We start from the raw sequence: 21189 nt of genomic DNA on the forward strand, positions 1-21189 counted from the left end.
ACATTGAGTATAGATTGAAGTGTCAGAAAGTCATTTCTGAAAGTATTTGTATGGAGTGTAGCTATGCATGGAAGTGAAAAAAGGATGTTAAACAGTTTAGACAAGAAGAGAATAGAAGCTTTTGAAATGTGGTGTCACAGAAGAATGCTGAAGATTAGATGGGTAGATCACATTAATGATGAGGAGGTACTGAACAGAATTGGGGAGCAAAGAAATTTGTGGCACAACCTGACTAGTGAATGTGGTACGAAATGCTTCCTTGATCTAGTAGATTGTGTTTGCATTCAGTGCTTATTTATGTATTAAAATGTTCATATGTAATAAAAAAGAAAGAAAAAAAGAAAGAAAGAAGAAGAAGGGATCAGCTGGTAGGATACAATCTGAGCCATCAAAGGACCACCAATTTAGTACTGGAGGGAAGCGTTCGGTGTAAAAATGGTAGAGGGAGACCAAGAGATGAATACAGTAAGCAGATTCTGAAGGACGTAGGTTGCAGTAATTACTTGGAGATGAAGAGGCTTGTACAGGATAGAGTAGCTCGGAGAGCTGCATCAAACCAGTCTTTGGACTGAAGACCACAACATCAACAACATTGGATTTCCAGTCCAAAACTTATTTTCACTGCTCTTCTACAAAACATGTAGTTAATCTTGCCTGATTTTTGCCCAATGTATGAAAAGACCACATATTTTGGTTTCTTGTTTTTCTTTCTCTTCATTTATTAGCATTATTTATTTCCCACTTGTCTTATAGTTCTAATTTTTCTTATCTCTACAGATTTCACTAACTATTTCAGGATTGCATTTGTTTTTACACAGCTATATCACTTAACATATTCAGTTCTATTTCAATATCCTTATCAGACAGTTGTTAATGGAGTATTCTGCCTATCTTGGCATGAAGAAACACTTTTTTATGCATCTTGGGAAAATACGAGGTATTCTAGGTTATACAGCCGGACATTGATACCAGTGTACACCAAAATCAACAACAAGGCAAGCACTGAAGCAGTGAAAAGTGTGAAGACAAAGTGTGAAAGAATGTAGATCACTGAGAAACTTCATGAGAAACTAAAGATTTGTTTAAAGAAACATAGATGTTTGATTTAACTTAGAACTTCAATGATGTGGAAACTTTGGCATTTAGACAATGTCATGCCATGAAACTAGCCACTCTCTCACATAAGTGTATTACAAACAAAAAAATGAACAGATCATATCAGAGTGCCAATTTTGTGATAAAGTAAATAACATGACAAAATCACACATTTCAAATTGGGGAAACACATTTCTTCTGGGAAGTACTAAAGCACAAGTTTTTGACAAAACTTAACTCTTCTGCCATGAAATCATCAGTAGCTCATGTTAAAATACCAGTCACTGCAGCAAAAAATTAACGGTACTCAACAGAACATTATAACCAAAGAAAATAAACCAAAAATTAGATGAAAATAGTATAACTGAAAGGAATTTGCTAAAGAAAGTCAAAGACAAATAAATGGCTCTTAACTCTATAGTAGTTAAACCTGAACAAAAATCCAGCTGTTATGTTGTATGAATCTGAATACATGAAAAGCTGGTAAAATTGTTTCAAGATAATACTACCCATGTAGATAAAGACCCACAGAAAAATTCAACAACTTCCTTAAAAATACATTTTACAGCTTCATTTTTCTGCTTATGAAAAAAAAAGAAAAGTTGCAAGGTTGTAAGCCTAAGTGCTCCTAAATTACGAGCACAACCAAAACCATATAAATACAACATCCCAATAAAAACTAATTTTCAATTCTAGAGGCAGTCCTGGTGATACATTAAGTCAAAAATGAAATGAGATAACTAACAACCATTAAACTTTTAGCAATCCATATTCATTTAAGAACATCACCAGATAAAACACAAGAGGGGTATAGACTCAAATCGTGCAAAGCAACAGAAGAACTGTCCAACCTTGCTGCAGATATCAGGAAAACTGCAAAACCGAAGAACATTCCATGGATAGAAGAAGTCAAATATGACTTGGAAAAGTCACAGATAGGAACATTGGACATATTGGACAGAAAACTTTACCATCAGAACATAAATAGATGGGTAGTAGAACCAGAGAATGAAGTCCCTAAAAGATCAGGGACCAAGTGGTCAGAAGAAAGGAAGAAAGCACATAGTGAAAGAATGAAAGCTATATGGGCTATTAGAAAGGTGGATCATAAATGAAATGTGTGATCCAACAGAATCCATATGCACATAATAATTATAATATGAACATCACTGAACTGATTAACCAGATTAAAAATATTAAAATCCCATCCGAAAACAAATTTCTTTCATCTGACACATGTACTTACAAAGAAATGTCTTTGTTGATGATACAATTAATATTCTACAAAACAATTTGCTGAAATGTGGGAGACACAGCCAGGTAAAAACTGTTGATCTTACAGATTTTTTACACCTAATCTTATCCTGTGGAACCCTAACAGAAAAATCTTCAACCTAAATAAAGGCTGTAGGCTGGTGGGAACATTAGCTAACATTTTACTTAACCATATATAAAAAGCTATTTATAGAGCAACCAGTACTAGTTGACAAGAAAATGTATTCTAGACGTTATGTAGATAATAACAATCATTTTGTTCAACAGAACAAAAGAGAAGACATCCCCAATTCATCAGAAATTCAATAAACCACACAAAAACATACAGTTCACCACTGATTATGAGAAAGAGAAGAGCATAAACCTTTTAAATATTACTGCCCACAATGAAAACAAGATTTCTAAAGTTTACCTTTTCTAGAAACTGGCCACATAAAATGGGATAAGCGACAATATCTCATCTTACTCCATAACATACTAAAAAAAAAAGTGTCTTTTTAATGCAATGGTACAGAGAACAATCTGCTTACCATTATTTGATGAGAACACAGAAACAAAACTGAATTTGTTATGACACATACCTATGGAAAATGGATACAATCCTGAAATATTTAATGAAATCTATAGACATAAGAAAAATAAAAACTATAAGACAAGAGGGAGATAACTAACATCCAAAAAAGAAGAGAAGAAAAACATGAGACTAAAGTATGTGGTCTTACTGCATATCAGGCAAATATCTGATAAGATTGATTACCCATTTCATACAATACTAGAAAAATTGCTTTTTGAACTGGAAATACAATTCAATCCAATACAGACACACAACTGACCCAACATTCCGCTACCATCAATCAGGCATACACAAAGTGCAGTGCAAAGATAGTGACAAATATTACACTGGACCAACCAGTAGAAAAACATGTACATGATATGAATAACAGTGTAACACTGACATAAGCAATCCATCAACATTTTTTATGCATTTGAAAAATGAAAAGTGTGTAATAACTAAAAGTGAAAATATTGTTGTTATTTTACATGAAGCAGAGAAAGGTACATATACGGAGCCCCACAATTTTTTCACAACGTGCTAAAAAAACTAATTCCATTTTGAATGAACAATTAAAACTGAAAACTAAAAATACACTAAAAATTTTCATGTTATCTTGTTACAAAAATAATACTAATCATGAAAACCAATTGATTAGAAATAGATTTATGGCATTTACAGGCTGGCAATACTTTTTGCTAATGTTTGCTCATGACTCTTTACCATTTAATTTGGGTATTCCTTGAAAAGTGGTCTGTAATTAACACTGCTTGTATCTATAGGGGTGGTCAAAATTACAGAAACACCACAAGAAATGCATGCATGAGCACAAATGTAGACAATAGCCAAGTCTGCAGGTTGCACTGTTGTTCTGGACCACAAATTGCACCTTAGCAATACCCTCAAAATGTTGGAAGTGGTGTTTTGGTCAGAACAGTGTTCTGTGTAGTTGTGAATGCATTACGTCAGAGATCTCTGCATTTGAATGTGAGAAAATTGTTGGCACTCATATGGTGTGTGCTTCTGCAACCAAGGCACCCAGTGTTTGGTGTTTCGAGAGGCACTGTATCGAAAATTTATACAGCAGACAAGAAAAGCAGAAAAACATCATCTGTTGAGCCACAAACTGGACAAAGGTTTATTATTAGTAATCATGAAAGATGATCATTAGGAGAAATGCGGCAAAAAATGAGATTAGTGATCACGATATGTGGCCATTAGGAGGACTGTGATGAAAAATAAGAGGTTACAGCTGCGAAAGTCACTGCACAGCTGAATGTCATAATCGCAAACCCTGTCAGCACCAAGAAAACGTGAAGGAAGGTCCATGAGCTGGAAACTGCTAGATGAGCTGGAATTTCAGAACAACACATCAGTGACGCAAATGCCTGTAACAGAAAAACATGGTACCAAAGCCATGAAACCTGGACTCTTGGAGCAATGAAAAAAAGTCATTTGTTTGGATGAGTCTTGTTTCACACATTTCCAACTTCTGTCCAACTTTACAGCCCAAAAGTGAAACATGGTGGGGTTCAGTGGTGATATAGGCAGTCATATTGTGGCACTAAATGAGCCCCATGGTTATTCTACAAGGCCACGTCCATCACAAAGCATAATGCTGTTTCCTAATGGTGATGCTGTGTTCCAAGATGACAGGGCCCCTGCTCACGGAGCTTGCATCATCCAGTACTGGTTTTGTGAGCACGGGGATGAAATGTTGTATCTCCCATGCCCACCACCTTCATCAGATCTCAAAATTATTGAGGCTTTGTGGTTTACTTTGGAGAGAAGGGTGCATGTTCACTTTTCACCTCCATCACTGTTATCTGAACTGGGTTCAAATGGCTCTGAGCACTATGGGACTTAACTGCTGAGGTCATTAGTCCCCTACAACTTAGAACTACTTAAACCTAACTAACCTAAGGACATCACATGCATCCATGCCCGAGGCAGGATTCAAACATGTGACTGTAGTGATGGTGCGGTTCCAGACTGTAGTGCCTAGAACCGCTTGGCCACTCCGATCGGCAACCAAACTTGCCACTATTTTAGAGGGACAATGGTAGTCTCCCCTGAAAACCTAACACTAACCTTATTTATCTATCCTGAGATAACTGGAAGCTGTATTAGGCATGGTAATATGTTATGTTTTTGGTGTTTCCATATTATTGTCCACTCCTTGTACCTCTGCTTGACTAAACATTATTTATGAATATTATATTTTAACATTAATCAAACAATGGAAAATCCAGGATGGAATGTAACAATATCAGAGAAGGAAATACACTACTCACCATATAGCGGAGATTGTGAGACACGATAGGCACAACAAAAAGGTTCACACAATTACAGCTTTCAGCCATTAAGGCCTTTTGTCAGCAGTAGACTCATATAGACACACGCACACACACACAAATGCAACTTGCACACACGTCTGCAGTCTCAGAGAATTGAAACCACACTGCAAGCAGCAGCACCAGTGCATGATGGGAGTGGTGACTGGTTGGGGGAAAGGAGGAGGTTGGGACGAGGAGGGGGAGGGATAGTATGGTGGGAGTGGCAGACAGTGAAGTGTTGCAGTTTAAACGGAAGGCAGGAGAGAAGGTGCAGAGGGGGGGGGGGGGGGGGGTAAGTAGCAGAAAGGAGAGAAATAAAAAGACATTAAAAGACTGGGTGTGGTGGTGAAATTCGGCTGGGTAGTGCTGGAATGGGAACAGGGAGGGGGCTGGATGGGTGAGGACAGTGACTAGCGAAAGTTGAGGCCAGGGGGGTTACAGGAACGTAGGATGTATTGCAGGGAAAATCCCCACCTGTGCAATTCAGGAAAGCTGGTGTTGGTGGGAAGGATCCATATGGCACAGGCTGTGAAGCAGTCACTGAGATGAGGGATATCATGTTTGGCAGCATGTTGAGCAGCAGGGGGGTCCACTTGTTTTTTGGCCACAGTTTGTCGGTGGCCATTCATGCAGACAGACAGCTTGTTGGTTGTTGTGCCTACATAGAATGCAGCACAGTGCAGCTTCGCTTATAAATCACATGACTGGTTTCACAGGTAGCCCTGCCTTTGATGGGATAGGTGATGTTAGTCTATTACAGGGGTATGAGCCATGAGGTAAGAGATTGGGAGCAGGGTTGTGTAATGAGTAACGATGGATGAGTATCTTTTGTGGGTTCGGTGCACGGCGGAATACCATAGTAGGAGGAGTGGAAAGGATAATGGGCAGGACATTTCCCATTACAGGGCACGGCAAGACGTCATCAAAACCCTGACGGAGAATTTAATTCAGTTGCTCCAGTCCCGGATGGTACTGAGTTATGAGGGGAATGCTCCTCTGTGGCCGGAGTGTGGGACTTTGGGAGTCGGGGAGACTGGAAAGATACGGCACGGGGGATTTGTTTTTGTACAAGGATGGGAGGATCATTACGGTTAGTGAAGGCTTCAGTGAGACCCTTGGTCATCAAAGATGACATCTTCACTATCTGGACTGAAGGTGAGGACACCTTATTCACATTCCTCCAGAACCTCAACAATTTCTCCCCCATTCGCTTCATCTGGTCCTACTCAACCCAACAAGCCACCTTCCTAGATGTTCACCTTCACCTCACAGATGGCTACATTAGTAACTCTGTCCATATCAAACCTACTAACCACCAGCAATACCTCCACTTCGACAGCTGCCACCCATTCCATACCAAGAAGTCTCTTCCGTACAGCCTAGCCACCTGTGGTCATCACATCTGCAGTGACAAGCAGTCCCTCTCTAAATATACCAATGGTCTCACTGAAGCCTTCACTGACCATAATTATCCTTCCATCCTTGTACAAAAACAAATCTCCCATGCCTTATCTTTCCAGTCTCCCACCCACCTCCCAAAGTCCCACTATCCAGCCACACAAGAGCATTCTCCTCATAACTCAGTACCATCCGGGACTGGAGAAACTGAATTACATTCTCCGCCAGGGTTTCGATTACCTTGTCATGCCCTGAAATGAGAAATGTCCTGCCCACTATCCTTCCCACCCTTCTTACTGTGGTATTCTGCTCATACCCCTGTAATAGACCTAGATGCAAGACCTGTCCCATACATCCTCCTACCAACACCTACTCCTGTCCGGCCACTAACATCACCTATTCCATCAAAGGCAGGGCTGCCTGTGAAACCAGTCATTTGATTTACAAGCTAAGCTGCAACCACTGTGTTGCATTCTATGTATCAGTGACAACCAACAAGCTGTCTGACCGCATGAATGACTACCGACAAACTGTGGCCAAAGAGCAAGTGGACCACCCTGTTGCTCAACATTCTGCCAAACATATCTCTTATCTCAGTGACTGCTTCACAGCCTGTGCCATATGGATCCTTCCCACCAACACCTGCTTTTCTGAATTGCGCAGGTGGGAATTATCCCTGCAATACATCCTACGTTCCCGTAACCCTCCTAGCCTCAACTTTCGCTAGTCACTGTCCTCACCCATCCAGCCCCCTCCCTGTTCCCATTCCAGCACTACACAGCCGAATTTCACCACCACACCCAGTCTTTTAATGTCTTTTTATTTCTCTCCTTTCTGCTACTTACCCCCCCCCCCCCCCCCCCCTCTGCACCTTCTTTCCTGCCTTCCGTTTAAACTGCAACATTTCACTGTCTGCCACTCCCACCATACTTTTCCTCCCCCTCCCCGTCCAAGCCTCCTCCTTACCCCCACCCAGTCACCACTTCCATCATGCACTGGTGCTGCTGCTTGCAGTGTGGTTTCAATTCTCTGAGAGTGCAGACATGTGTGCAAGTTGCGTTTGTGTGAGTTTGTGTGTGTGTGTGTGTGTGTGTGTATATGTGTGTGTACTACTGACAAACGCCTTAATGGCCGAAAGCTATAATTGTGTGAATCTTTCTGTTGTGTCTATCGTGACTCAGCACTCCGCTACATTTTAACATTATTTATAAACATTGTATTTTTGATATGTATGCATAAATATGAACATCTTTATAATATTCTCATACCATGGTATAACCTGGCAATGAAGAGTGCTGTACTGTTGCGATTTCAATAGCGTGTTTCTTTCCTAAATAAGATGCACGTGATGATTTCACCAATAAATCACGTTCAAACCGTCTGATACGTTCTGCAAATTTTGGACTCAAAAAAACTGCCTGCCTCTGTTCCTGTACTGACCGACTCCATCTAAGTCTTGGATGCAGTCCTTTAATACACCTGTCAAAAAATGTAACATTTTAATATGGATACCCAACAAGTTAAAGCAAAACTCAACAGTTATGGTAAAAAAATGTCTTTCATTATCTATTGAATTCAGGAGAACAAAATGTAGCCTCTATACTTTGGACACATAACTTGTTTTAAAAACATTAACACGATAGAATAGGTTGCTGTAGATCAGTAGCCAAACAACATTAAAATACTGGTACCTTCCAATAGTTTATCAATTATGGTCAGCTTTACTTATGGTCTACCAAATTTTTTTCAACCCTGATGCTTATCCAGTTAAAGGATCAGTTATTGTTTTGTGGTTCTGCTCATGTTCTTTAGCAAACAGATTATATGTTTCTAAAAGCAAAGTCGCAATGAGACAGGAATGGCATCATTCATGTGAAACATATTTTTGTATTGTACATTGTAATTTTTACAATGCTACTCTCACAATAATACTTTTCCCAAAACTACTTCTGATAGGACTATTTTCTTTTTAAAAAAAGGATCATATGTAAGTACATTTCCAATTAATGCTGTCCACAAAAATCACAGCTGAAACATTAGAAAATTAAGGAAATCAGAGTAAACTTGTTTAGTGAATAGTGTAAACTGTTTAGTCAAAAATAACTAAAATGGATTTTAAAACAGAATGAAAGGCAATGTCCACAAGTAAATCAGCTACAGATTAGCACATGTTGGACGTTCCCCATGTCCCTAATAGAAAATACAAAGAATGAAGCTTCAGATTCTTAAACAAAGAACAAAAGTGAAAGTTAAATATGATTATTTAAGACTAAATAAGTATGTTGAGCCTTTTGACTTTGTTGAAATAGGAGTAATTTTTCCTTTGCATGAAATTATTGACACTAGTATTATTATTCTCTGCATTGTCAAGATATTTGAAAATACATGTAAGAAAATTTGGAACATGAAGGATGTTTCTCAGTTCAGTTTGAGGGCTTGTAATGAGGATGGAGTAGGTATGATGTGAATGACGAAACATGTAAAATAAAATATTCCATACATCCACATTTGCTGCAAAAAAAATTATTACAATTTACTATGACTCAGATAATAACTATAGTTGTAAGCAACTAACTAATGAGATAACAAAGTAAAATATTAATCACTGTTGTAGTAATGGAACAAAATGTGGACAGTGAATTAAGCAGAGATAGCACATGTACAATATGAAAAGCAAATACTGTATGTTTTGATTGCCACATAGCACTGACCACCCCAGCATTAAAGCACAATTACTTGTGTCCAGCCTGATAAGAAATTGAATTAGATCCACCCAATAGATTAACTAATCAAGAAGTCTTACTTGATATGTTTATAATATCTCTTATTGTTCTTAATATATATTAATGATATGCCATGTTCATGAAGATACAAAGCTAGTTTTTTTTGCTGATGACACATCACACCCAACAAACCTGAGTTAGCCGAGAAAATTGTAAATAACATCTTTCAGAAAATTAAGTGGTTCTTTACAAATGGACTCTCACTAAATTTTGAGAAAACACAGTATAAATAGTTCTGTACACTAAATGGCACTACACCATTGATAAATATAGACTTTGAACAAAAGTCTGTTGCTAAAGCAGAATATTCAAAATTACTGGGTGTATGCATTGATGATAAATTGAGTTGGAAGAAACACATTGATGATCTGATGAAACATTTTAAGTTCAGCTTCTTATGCTGTTAGGGTTATTGCAAAATCATGGTGACAAACATATCAGTAAATTAGCCTACTATGCCTATTTTCATTCATTGCACAGAAGCATCTAATCAGAATAATAGGTGCAACCCTCCCAAGATCACCTCGCAGACATGCATTTAAGAAGCTACAGATATTCACAGTGCCTTCACAATACATAATTAATTATTAATAACCCATCCCAATTAAAAAATAATAGCAAATGGCATAGCTACAACAATAGAGGAAAGGATGGGCTTCACTATTCTGTGTTAAATCTGACTTTGGCATGGAAAAGGGTGAATTATGCTGCCACAGAAATCTTTGGTCACCTGCCAAATAGCATTAAAAGTCTGACAGAGAGCCAACCAGCATTTGAAAATAAATTACAAAATTTTTGAATGATGACTACTCAACAGATGAATTTTTAGATGTGAAGTAGCAACCGAAAAAAAAAAAGAAGAAGAGTAGGTAAGTGCAGTGCACATCTTGATAAGGCCTTCCCCATGTACCTATTTTACAATTCTTTCACTCAGACGAACTGGAAATTATGTTATCACAAAATACATATACTTAATCTCCTTATGTGACAGTATTATGAAAAGGATAGATTGTTATTCACCATACAGCGGAGATGTTGATTCATGTCACAGACAGGCATGATGAAAAGACTACTAAACGGGTAATCTTTTGGCCAGAAGGCATTCTTCTAAAATAGCCAACATGTGAGGGCTGCTCAAAACATATGGTGACTTTTCAAATTGTGCCGGCAATGTACATTCGATTATCGATTTATTTACTTATTTTTATTTTTTTTATGCTGGTGCACATATCCCAAACATATGTTCACAGTTTCAAGCATAAAGCTTACTTCTTTTGTTTTTGACAAATAGAAAGGTTAGATGTGTTTTAGTGTGCTCCGAAATTTTCAATTATTGTAAAAAAATGGGGCAAAGAATTTGCATCAAATTTTGTGTGAAAAATAGAAGCAAGTGCTATATAACACTTGAAATATTGACAGTGGAATACAGTGAGTCTCCTCTAAGTAAAAAAAAGTTTACAAGTGGTACAAGCTCTTCCAAGATGGGAGAAGATGCCAATGATGAACCTCGCTCAGGATGTCCCAGCACATCAACAACAGATGATAACGTCAAAACTGTGCAGAAAATTGTTTTGGAAAATCGTCGAGTAAGAGAAGTTGCTGAGGATGTTGGCATACCAGTTGGTTCGTATCATGTTTTGGGCATGAAATGTGTGTCAGTGAAGCTTGTTCCAAAACTTCCCAATTTTGATAAGAAGAACCATCGCATGAGCATTACTCAGGAGCTCTTGAATGACACCAATGATGATCCTGGTTTGCTCAAAAGGGTCATAACAAGTGACAAAACATGTGTTGTTTATGGTTATGACATCGAAACCAAAGCCCAATCATTCCAAGGAAGCATCTCGGAGAGCCAAGACCGAGAAAAGCACGCCAAGTTTGATCAATTACCAATACGTAGTGCTTCATGAGATTTTGCCTCAATGTCATAGGGTCAAAAAGGAGTATTACTTTGATGTTATGCACCATTTGCAGGAAGCAATATGCAAAAAACGTCAGGAACTGTGGAAAACAATTCATGGCTTTTGCATCACGACAATTCACCTGCTCAATCATCATTGCTTGTGAGAGAATTTTTTGGCTAAAAACAACATGTCAATCATGCCTCAGCCAACATTCACCAGATTTGGCCCCATGCAACTTTTCCCTGTTTCCAAAAATGAAGAGACCTATGAAAGAACGAAGATTTTCATTGGCAGGAAATAAAAACTCCATCACTGGAAGTACTCAAGGCTGTCCCAAAAAGTTCTTATGAGAAGTGCTTCGAGGATTGGAAGAAGCATTGGCACAAGTATATTGTATCTGAGGGGGATAACTCTGAAGTGGAGAAAATGAATTCTGATAAATAAATAAACATTTTTTCATAAAAATATAAAGTCATCTTACTTTGGAACACACCTCGTGCACACACACATTCACACAAACACAGCTCCCACACACAGGACCACTGTCTCTGGCTGCTGAGACCAGTGTGGCTCTGAAAGACAGAGACAGTGGTCATGTGCATATGACCTGTGTTGGTGTGAAAGTGTGTATGTGTAGGTTGTCTATTTCAGAAGGAGGCCTTCTGCCCAAAAGCTTACATGTTTAGAAGTCTTTCCATTGTGCCTGTCTGTGGCTTAACATGTTCACTACACAGTGAGTAGCAATCTATCCTTTTCACAATATGGTCATTATTCCATCCTGGATTTTCCATTACATCCTTGTTTAGAGTTTGAAGTACTATTCTGCAGCCTGACACAAAGAGCTTTAATATGTGGCAACAAGCATAATGCAAGAAACTGAGAATTTTTTGTAGATGCCAACAAAAAAAGTAATTACGTACCTTCTTATCCACAACTTGTATAGGTCAGCTGATTATTAAGTTTCAAAACTTAAGCACTTCTAGTACAATTAGTGCAATGATGTTTAACACAAATACACCACCACTATTACAGTAATTAAGTAACTGTTGTTCTCGGATAATTACAGCTATAATAATGCAAATATTAAGCAAGCAATAGCAGATAAAACAGCAAGTACCTAGTGTAACAGGTGAAGCAGTAGCTTATTTCACAATAAATGCATTCTTTTCATTTTATTGTGCTTATTTTAGCCCTCTTAAGCACATAAACAATCTAGTAGTTCAGTGACAGTTAACTGCTAATATACTGTACAAAATTATTTTCCGATAGCTTTTTCTCTTTGTTCATATGTAAATTGAATCATTCCAAGCTGCTTGGGGTTCTCAACCATGGTGAGACTCAATAAATGATTAAATGAATGTCACTGACAACTGTTACAGTTCTTTACTAGATCATGGCCATGGCATACCCAAACATATACCCACATTTTTCAATCAATATCTTCTGCAGATATATTCATTATATGCTACCAAGAGCAAAATTGGTCTGCTTATAAACATGTACCCGCCTCTAAAATTACTGTAGTTGGGCAAGCTCTGATTACCAGAGTTAAAAATTATAATTCCTGTAATACCAAAATTATATTATCAACAAGAATTTTCATTTCAAGTAGTAGAGAATGTTTTATTTTAAATAGGCAGTACTACTCATATGTGGCTAGTATTTATAAATGAGTACAAAAGAACATCTCACCGAGGAAGCTCCTTAGGACTCCATCGTCCACCAATACATGTGGCTCCAGGTGGCCCATCTCCAAGAACATAGCCACGTTCACATTCATAAATGATCTGCTTATTGTTGGTGACCTTGCGTACATATGGGCGGTAATCATACACTCCCATGTTCCCAACCAACATGACTCTGCCATTTTCAATGTACCCAGGAAATGGGCAGTACACTGGTGATCAAAATAACTTGTCATTAACATGAATATAAATTTATTGAAGAAATGCATGTTTATCACATTACACATAATGGAAACAAAACTAATAACTTTTTAGCTACAAACAACAACAAAAAGAATCACAACAATGGCAGAAGTAGAAACTACATTTTTTCATGTAAATATAACAACAAAAATTTAAAAAGAGAACAGTTCATGTTAGCCATATGTGTGTTACACAACATTAAATGAGCAAAAGAAATGCAAAAATAAAACAATAATGTTATACTAACATAAAATGTAAGAAGAGGATGAGACACTTTCAGCATCAATAGCGTCAAGTTTTTCTTGAGGAATAACTCAATAACTTACTCCTTCCTTTTTTGACTTGCAAGCCAACCTTCTTCTAATTGAGAGTCACTATCATGTGTCTGTGTATATAAAAGAAACAATAAACATCAATAGTTGCCATACCTGCCATATAAAATAATTTCTTTGTTACTGCATTGTGTATACAATCAAAATAACTCTTCTGATCTTGTAGCCTCTACAAATCGGGTTAACCACTTCCATACTTAATAAATCTCCTCATATACATCAATCATTCTTCCCACACAGCAATAATATCCTGCATCACAGTGATTCTAGTCTCTCTATCAGAGACACAATTTCAAAATGTAGCCCACCTTGGATTAAATTCTCAACACTTCACTCTGTGTTAGTTATATATCAGGCTACATGTCAGCTGTTCAATACCTGTAACAAGATTCTAGTCTCTCTATCAGAGACACCATTTCAAAATATAGCCCACCTTGGATTAAATTCTCAACACTTGACTCTGTGTTAGTTATATATCAGGCTACATGTCAGCTGTTCAATAGCTGTAACAATCATAAATCCCTAGGACTCCACTGAAATCATTTTAAAAATCTGTGGATCTGTAACATAATCTTCCCACATCCTTCTTAGTCCTCTCTACACTTCAATAAATGTTCCATCACTCTGAGAGCAACTTGAGAGATGACAATTCTTGTACACAAGTTCATGATTAATCACTCTCCCACTTTGGAATAAGCATTGGTTCACAGAGTTTCATTGAAGATTAACAGAAATAGTGGCAGTGCCTTCACTATGCACAAGAGCATGTATAGTAATGAACTTTCATAATATATTCTGACTGGGTGGTGGAGCTCACCTTCAGCCCAGATCTTGACCTTACGTAGTCAGTTCTGTACCACCTGATCTATACACTTCTGTGTCACTTTTCTAAAATATGTGGGAGCTCATTTGTAACATCTGTGTAAGCAAGAAATATGGGTATTATAAAAAGAAGTACTTTTGGTAAACAGGTAGTTCTTAAATAAACCTTCCTGAGATTAAAATCATACGCCATATTTCACTACCTCCAGCCACACGACTGATGAATCCTACACCAGAGTAACAAGCAAGTGAAATAACCCACATAGCTTATCAATTGACGCACCATGATGAGAAAAATCATGATTATTTGCTTACTAGTGTTTTGATCCACACTTTGAATGCTATACAGCATCAATTCTCCATGGCATCAATTTAACAAGTCTTTGATATGTTACCAGAGGTATGTGGCAAAACAGATGTCTATGCACAGGTCACATAATTCTCATAAATTATTGGCCAGTGATTTGTTGCCATGTAGCGGGAATGAAATAGCATCCTAGATTCTATTGTGTTCAGACCAGGTAAATTTGGTGACCACAGTATCAATAAGATTCCACTCTATGTTCATTGAGCCACCAAAGTATGATTCCAGCCTAGTGATAAGCACAGGTATCCTGCTGGAAAACACCATCACTGTCAGGGAAGACATCAATCACATCAGGATGGAGATGGTCCGTAATATTGTTCACACAGTATGCAGCTGTCATGCTTCCTATGACTACCACCACAAGTCTCATGGAAGCCCAAGAGAATATTCGCCATAAAACAAAATGGCACACATCAGCCTGTCTCTGTGGGCATTTTTTCAAGAAGTCATTTTCCTGGATGACAGATTCATCTGACTAAGTGACTCATTTGCACCAATCCACAGTCCAATTTGATGATCCCATGCCACTACAGTCATCACTGACAAAGGGAATGGGTCAATATGAGACATGTAGGGGTTGTACGTTGCAGTGCCCCTTGTTCAGCAGTGCTGAGTGGTCTGTTCCAAAATATTGGTGCTTCCACCTGCTTTGTACTCTGTTGTCAAATGTGGTACAGATTGTTGCCTACCCTTCTTTACATTGCAGGCAAAACCTCCGAATCTTGTGATGAGGTATGGACATCCAGCACCTTGTCATCTACTCATAGGTTCACCGAACTTCAACCATTTTATATACATACTGACGACAGTACCATGACAACAGCCAATGCACTTTGCCATTTCTGATATGATCCACTATCCCCCAATACATGTGAGACCAGATGGCTCATCAGTAAGAACAGAACCATCCTCACATTCTATCATTAGGTGGGCATTGGTCTTAATGTTCCAGCTCATCAGCATGACTTCTTACATGGGAAAGACACCCACCATATCATATTATTTGAATGCATGAATGGACACAAAAGAACAGTGCCATGCAACTTGGATACATCCAAAGTAAAGCTGCTGAGCATGCTCTACAGCAGGGATTCCCAAACTTTTCCTCTGATGGAACAGTCTGGTATTTTGATGGAACATCTTGTTTATTTTAACGGTTAATAAAAGGTTTAAAAAATGAGAAAAACTGGTTTTACTCAGGAAATACATCAATTTTACACCATAACTAATAACACAGAAATCATAATAAAATTTTAAAAAGTAATAAGTATTGTCAAAACCTCACAAAGAAACCGTCATGTTATTAAGTTTCTCAAGGAGCACTTACTCAATTCCTGAGGACCAACAGAGTTCTGCAGAACACAGTTTGGGAAAACCTTGTCTACAGTATGACTCAAGGGTCATGACTGCTTCCTAAACCGAACAAGCCATTGGGATCCCCCTTCCTCCACCGGTTTTATCCTTCCACATCACCAATTCCTCCAAGTTTCAGTGATGGTATCTCATGCTCCAATACACACTTTCAGCCCAGCTCCTCTTGGGCTTAGCTTCCATTAAAGACCCCTACTATTTTTTACCATGTCACTGAATTTACTTCTTATTTCTGTTTATTTTCATTTTCTCCTTCAAACTAAATATATTCTCTCTTTTTTCGAACTCCCTTTTTCTCTGCCCTCCTGATTTTTGATTTCATTACCCTTTCCACTTTCTAATTCCCCTTCACCTTTAGTCTGTCTGCACATCCCATTCTGGAACTTTATCCTTGAACTACAAATTGAAGCTGACCTCCTAATCACTCAGGTATCTTCCCCTTCTTCTTTGCCTTCCTCATCCACACAACAGGTTGGTCCCTCCTCATTCACACAACAGGTGCGTCCCTCTCAGTGTAGGACCTGAAGTGATACAGTGATTCACTTGGCCCTGAATAATGTGTCTGAACACAAGCTTTGAGATTGTCTGACAACTCCCTGGCTGAAATGCTGAGAACTGTATGTCCATTTGAAATATCACAAACAGCACAACAAAATTTTTTGGAAGACTTTGAAAATTGCCATGTAGCCCAGGGTCACAGCAATACAGTGCAGTGACTGATCATCAAAGACTTTCCAGTGGTAAACAAGTTCCCTTCAGGAATGGCCACCTGGCCACATTCTCTGCAACCTTGAGCTAATTCCAGGAGGCATTCAAGACAATAACATTGGTTTCCAAGTTGCTCGGACTGTTTTCAATTGCATCTCAGACAGGAATCTCCACATTATATGGACAAGTGCTTAAATATTTATGTGAAGGTCACATTGCAGAAGTACATTGTGGCATGATGGCCACAAGACATTGGCCCTAGCTGATTCAAATCAATAACATTTCAGGCAGTGATCATGTTTGCCCAGTGTGCAAAGTTTTGTAACATGTAATAGTGCAAAAACATTCAGTGACTTTTATTTTCGGTATTGGAACATCGGTCTCAATCAAAAATGAGTCTATCTTCTGTAGTGTGGGCACTCCCTCACTCAGCAAAGTGTAATTGAACTTGTGGGTGTATGGCCACCATGAGATGTCACTCTTCAGTCACATGCAAGTGATGGTCACTTACAATCAGTCATCTCAAATGCTGCCATTTTTGGTTGCAGCATATTCTTTGGTAGAGAACATTTTTGGTCTTGACACATATTCCATCTCTGAAGTTTCATTACTTCATTTACTCCACTGCATGTTAGTATCCTGCACTGCAATTGACACACTTGGTACACAATTCCTCCACTGTTTGAACCTAGTTTGGGGAAGGCAGTTGACTTTCAGCCCTACTTTGTCTTAAAGCCTACACCAAGTCCAAGATTTTGTAAATCTCATCCGACTCCATTGGTTATACAGGATGATGTTATGATTTAACCAGACAGATGACGACAACAACAACATGTTTTTCTCCATTTCCTACATTGGGCTTTGCCATTATTGCTTGTTACGAAGCCTGGAGACACTCTTTGGTTATTAATAATGCTCTAGCAGAGAGCGATACTTATTCCTTGCCTTGTCCAAAATAAATTTTTCCTTCACTCACATGGACAAACTTATTCATGTTATATCCTACATGAATATGTAGTGATTATTCAGAATAGGTCTGTGCATAAATCCATCAAGGTTATTTAAGTATTTCTAGGAAAAGTGAATTATATGTGCAATTTATTCCCCAGGCAGCCTCCATTGCCCATCTGTTAATTCTTCCTTGTAAAAATGAAGTACATTATGCATAACTGCATTTGCCACTTTGTGGACCTAACGCAAAACCACCAGAACATACAACACATTATCTTCATTGGTGTCTTCCACAATAGCTGAGTGGTCAGCATGATGGATTGCCATCCTACGGGCCCGGGTTCGATTCTTGGCTGGGTCGGGGATTTTCTCCGCTCAGAGACTGGGTGTTGTGCTGTCTTCATCATTTCATCCCCTTCCGGCGCACAGGTCACCCAATGTGGCGTCGTATGTAATAAGACCTGCACCAAGGCGGCCGGACTTGCCCCGCAAGAGGCCTCCCGGCCAATGACACCAAATGCTCATTTCCATTTCCATCTTCATTGGTGGATTCTCTGACAAATTTTCAATACTACATTCACTATCACACTTCGGCTCATCATTTTAATGCTGATAAACATTCCTGCCTGCCAGGATATACTGATCCTAAATATAAACACCAGAGTACTGTTTGTTTTCAATCAGATGGCCAATTGGAGCAATCATTAGATAATTTACCTCTCAATTCCCAGGGGGCTTTACAACAGCATCTCGGTGTGACCCACTGCTTCCACAGGTCCACGACAGCAGGGACTCCAGGTAGTTTTAGTGGCTGTAACTGTAGCATATTATGCCAACACCACAGCCAACTCCAGTGCTGGCACTCTGGTAAGTGATATCTCTCATCAGGAGACCAACATTGCATTCACTCCATACAGCTCTCTACTCTGTCACACGAGATGGCCACCTGGTCCTCCTTCCTGCGAGCTGAGGAACACGCACATCTGCACTGAGCTGGTTTCACCGATGATCAACTCTCCAGTTCCATCATGCCCTGCAGGATGCCACCATTCCCATAATCTCCATACCTATACAAGAAGCTCCAGATCCAGCACCATTGTCAATGGCACCCCCAGGCATATCCCACAAGCTTTGTATCATGACATTGCCCAGCTACCACCATGATGTCCTGCAGCCCTCTGGCTGGGCAGGTGATGGCCCTGTGTGCCAGTTCATGGGAGAGGATTTAGTAATCCCCTCCCCATCACAAACTTGTGAGCAAGTGAAAGATACAGACAAATCAACACACATAATCCATTTGCAGTGAGGGAACCCACATTGGAAACACTGCTGATCTACAAGCAGTCTTGTGGTTGTCTATATCAGACAAATACAAGACACCTTCTGCTCTCTTCCTCAGTTTCTAGTATCTAATTTGCTCTACCGGTGGACTCCGGTGACCACAAGTACTTAAACTGTATGCACAGAGCTATAAATTATGAATGCAAAGTTTTCCCCTTTGTTGGACTTAATGGAACTTTCTTTAATATCAGACTCCCTAAAGATAGCAAAGCAAAGCATGTGCTTTATTAGGAGTTCTCTCATATTAACTCCATTTAGGCTTATATCAAGTTCCACCAACGCCTATTTCCGTTTAGTTTCATAGACTAATATGCAGTATTAATTTGTTGTTACAAAAAAATTATTTCTGTTGAATAAATGTTGATGGGCTTAAAGCAAGTGTTACAACACAATGAACTAGATGTTTTGTTGTTCCACTGTTATGATACATTATCTCTGCACTTGCAGCCTAATCTTCATATGGTGCAGAAGCCAGTGATGAGGAGAGAAGCACCTCTGCAAGATAAATTTATCTGCAAGACTGCAGCATTAACATATCATATTAATTACTATACTTGACATGAGTAATTTAATCTTCTGCAGGAAGGAGAATTAAAAAAAAAAATGTGGAAGAGTACATAGCACGGTGTTTACATCAGTATCACAACTACAGAGAACATCATATAGGAATTTCACCTTCTGTAGGTAAATATTAGCCAGCCATTCTGTTTCCTGTGATTCTTCAGCTTTTTGCAGCACATAGCATGAAGAAAAGTTCTCAATGGAGAGGTCAGATCTTTATATGAGACTTACTCACCATTTCAGCAACAGAAATAACTAGCCTGATTAACTTAAGTGTGAGTGCATTTGGTGTCCAAAGCAGCATTTGCAAAGCAGCATTCTCTCACAGTTCTGACAGTCTGGCTTACATATGATCAACGCATTGGCAAGATGTCTGGGACGGTCCCAATTTATGGAGGTCTAAACTATCTTTTATTCTGTTCGAGAGGAATTTAACGTTGATAGGCAAAAGGAACATGCATTGCACCCTGTTGTTTTCCATAATACAACCAATTTTGCTGGACAGTGGCAGCACCTAATTGTTGCCTTTCTTTTGTTATGGAGAACATGAAGAAAGACTGATATTCAGCACTTCCCTATATATGTCAGTGGACTTGCTGTCTGTAAGCAGTGCTTTTATTTTATTTTACTACTTAATATGGGTTCCAGTAGTGTACTGTGCACACAAACAGAACCAACAAGAGACACTGTTAAGAATCGTATGTCAGTAAATGGTTAAAAGTGTTTTTTCTGCAGTTAGTTCAATAGCACACATTGTCTTGCGAAGTTTTTTTACTACAATGTGCTAGCAACATTATGAAGCCAAACAATACACTCACAATGAGCAATGATGCTTGACTTCTTGCAAGCCAAGAAAAATAACCATAGGCAACAAAAACTTGCAGCTTCAAAATTTGGTTACTTGTGTCTAGAGACAGGAAAGCGGAACCAGTAATGAACATGGGCAATGACAACTTTTCAGGTGCAAGTATTTTTTGGGAAAGATCATCAACAGATATAATTAAACTAAAAAAGAATTTGTCTATCTCAAGCTCAGGAGAAGTCTATGATGTCATTTGAACAAAAGTTCACCTTTGTTATGTACTGAAATCTGCCAAGAATGGATATAACCTTATAAAATCCATTGGATCATATCATTATAGATACAACTGAAATACAACTTCTTAACTTCATGTGTAAGAGAAAGGCTGGCAAAGTGACACTAGCAGAAGCTGTATGGAAAGAAAATGTTCATGTGTGTGAAATCTTATGGGACGTAACTGCTAAGGTCATCAGCCCCCAAGCTTACACACTATTTAACCTAAATTATCCTAAGGACGAACACAAACATCCATACCAGAGGGAGGACTCGAACCTCCGCCGGGATCAGCCGCACAGTCCATGACTGCAGCTGTATGGAGGGGAGGGAAGATGTTATTAGGAAGGTACCGATAAGAGGACCTGAGGAAGGTACAATATTGCCCA

The 21189-nt window shown here is 38.7% G+C and overlaps 1 protein-coding gene across 1 annotated transcript in view; it reads right to left on the reverse strand.

Annotated features, from left to right (window-relative positions):
- LOC126278326 (uncharacterized) overlaps positions 1-21189 on the reverse strand; it is a 1364175-nt gene that overhangs the window by 159956 nt on the left and 1183030 nt on the right. Inside the window, exons 11-12 of the mRNA XM_049978346.1 lie at positions 13037-13241; positions 7926-8136 (exon numbers count right to left, since the gene is read on the reverse strand). Of these exons, the coding sequence (XP_049834303.1) occupies positions 7926-8136; positions 13037-13241 (416 nt within the window). The remainder of the gene's footprint in view (positions 1-7925; positions 8137-13036; positions 13242-21189) is intronic.

Source organism: Schistocerca gregaria, chromosome 6, assembly GCF_023897955.1.
Source record: "Schistocerca gregaria isolate iqSchGreg1 chromosome 6, iqSchGreg1.2, whole genome shotgun sequence".
Lineage (NCBI taxonomy): Eukaryota > Metazoa > Arthropoda > Insecta > Orthoptera > Acrididae > Schistocerca > Schistocerca gregaria.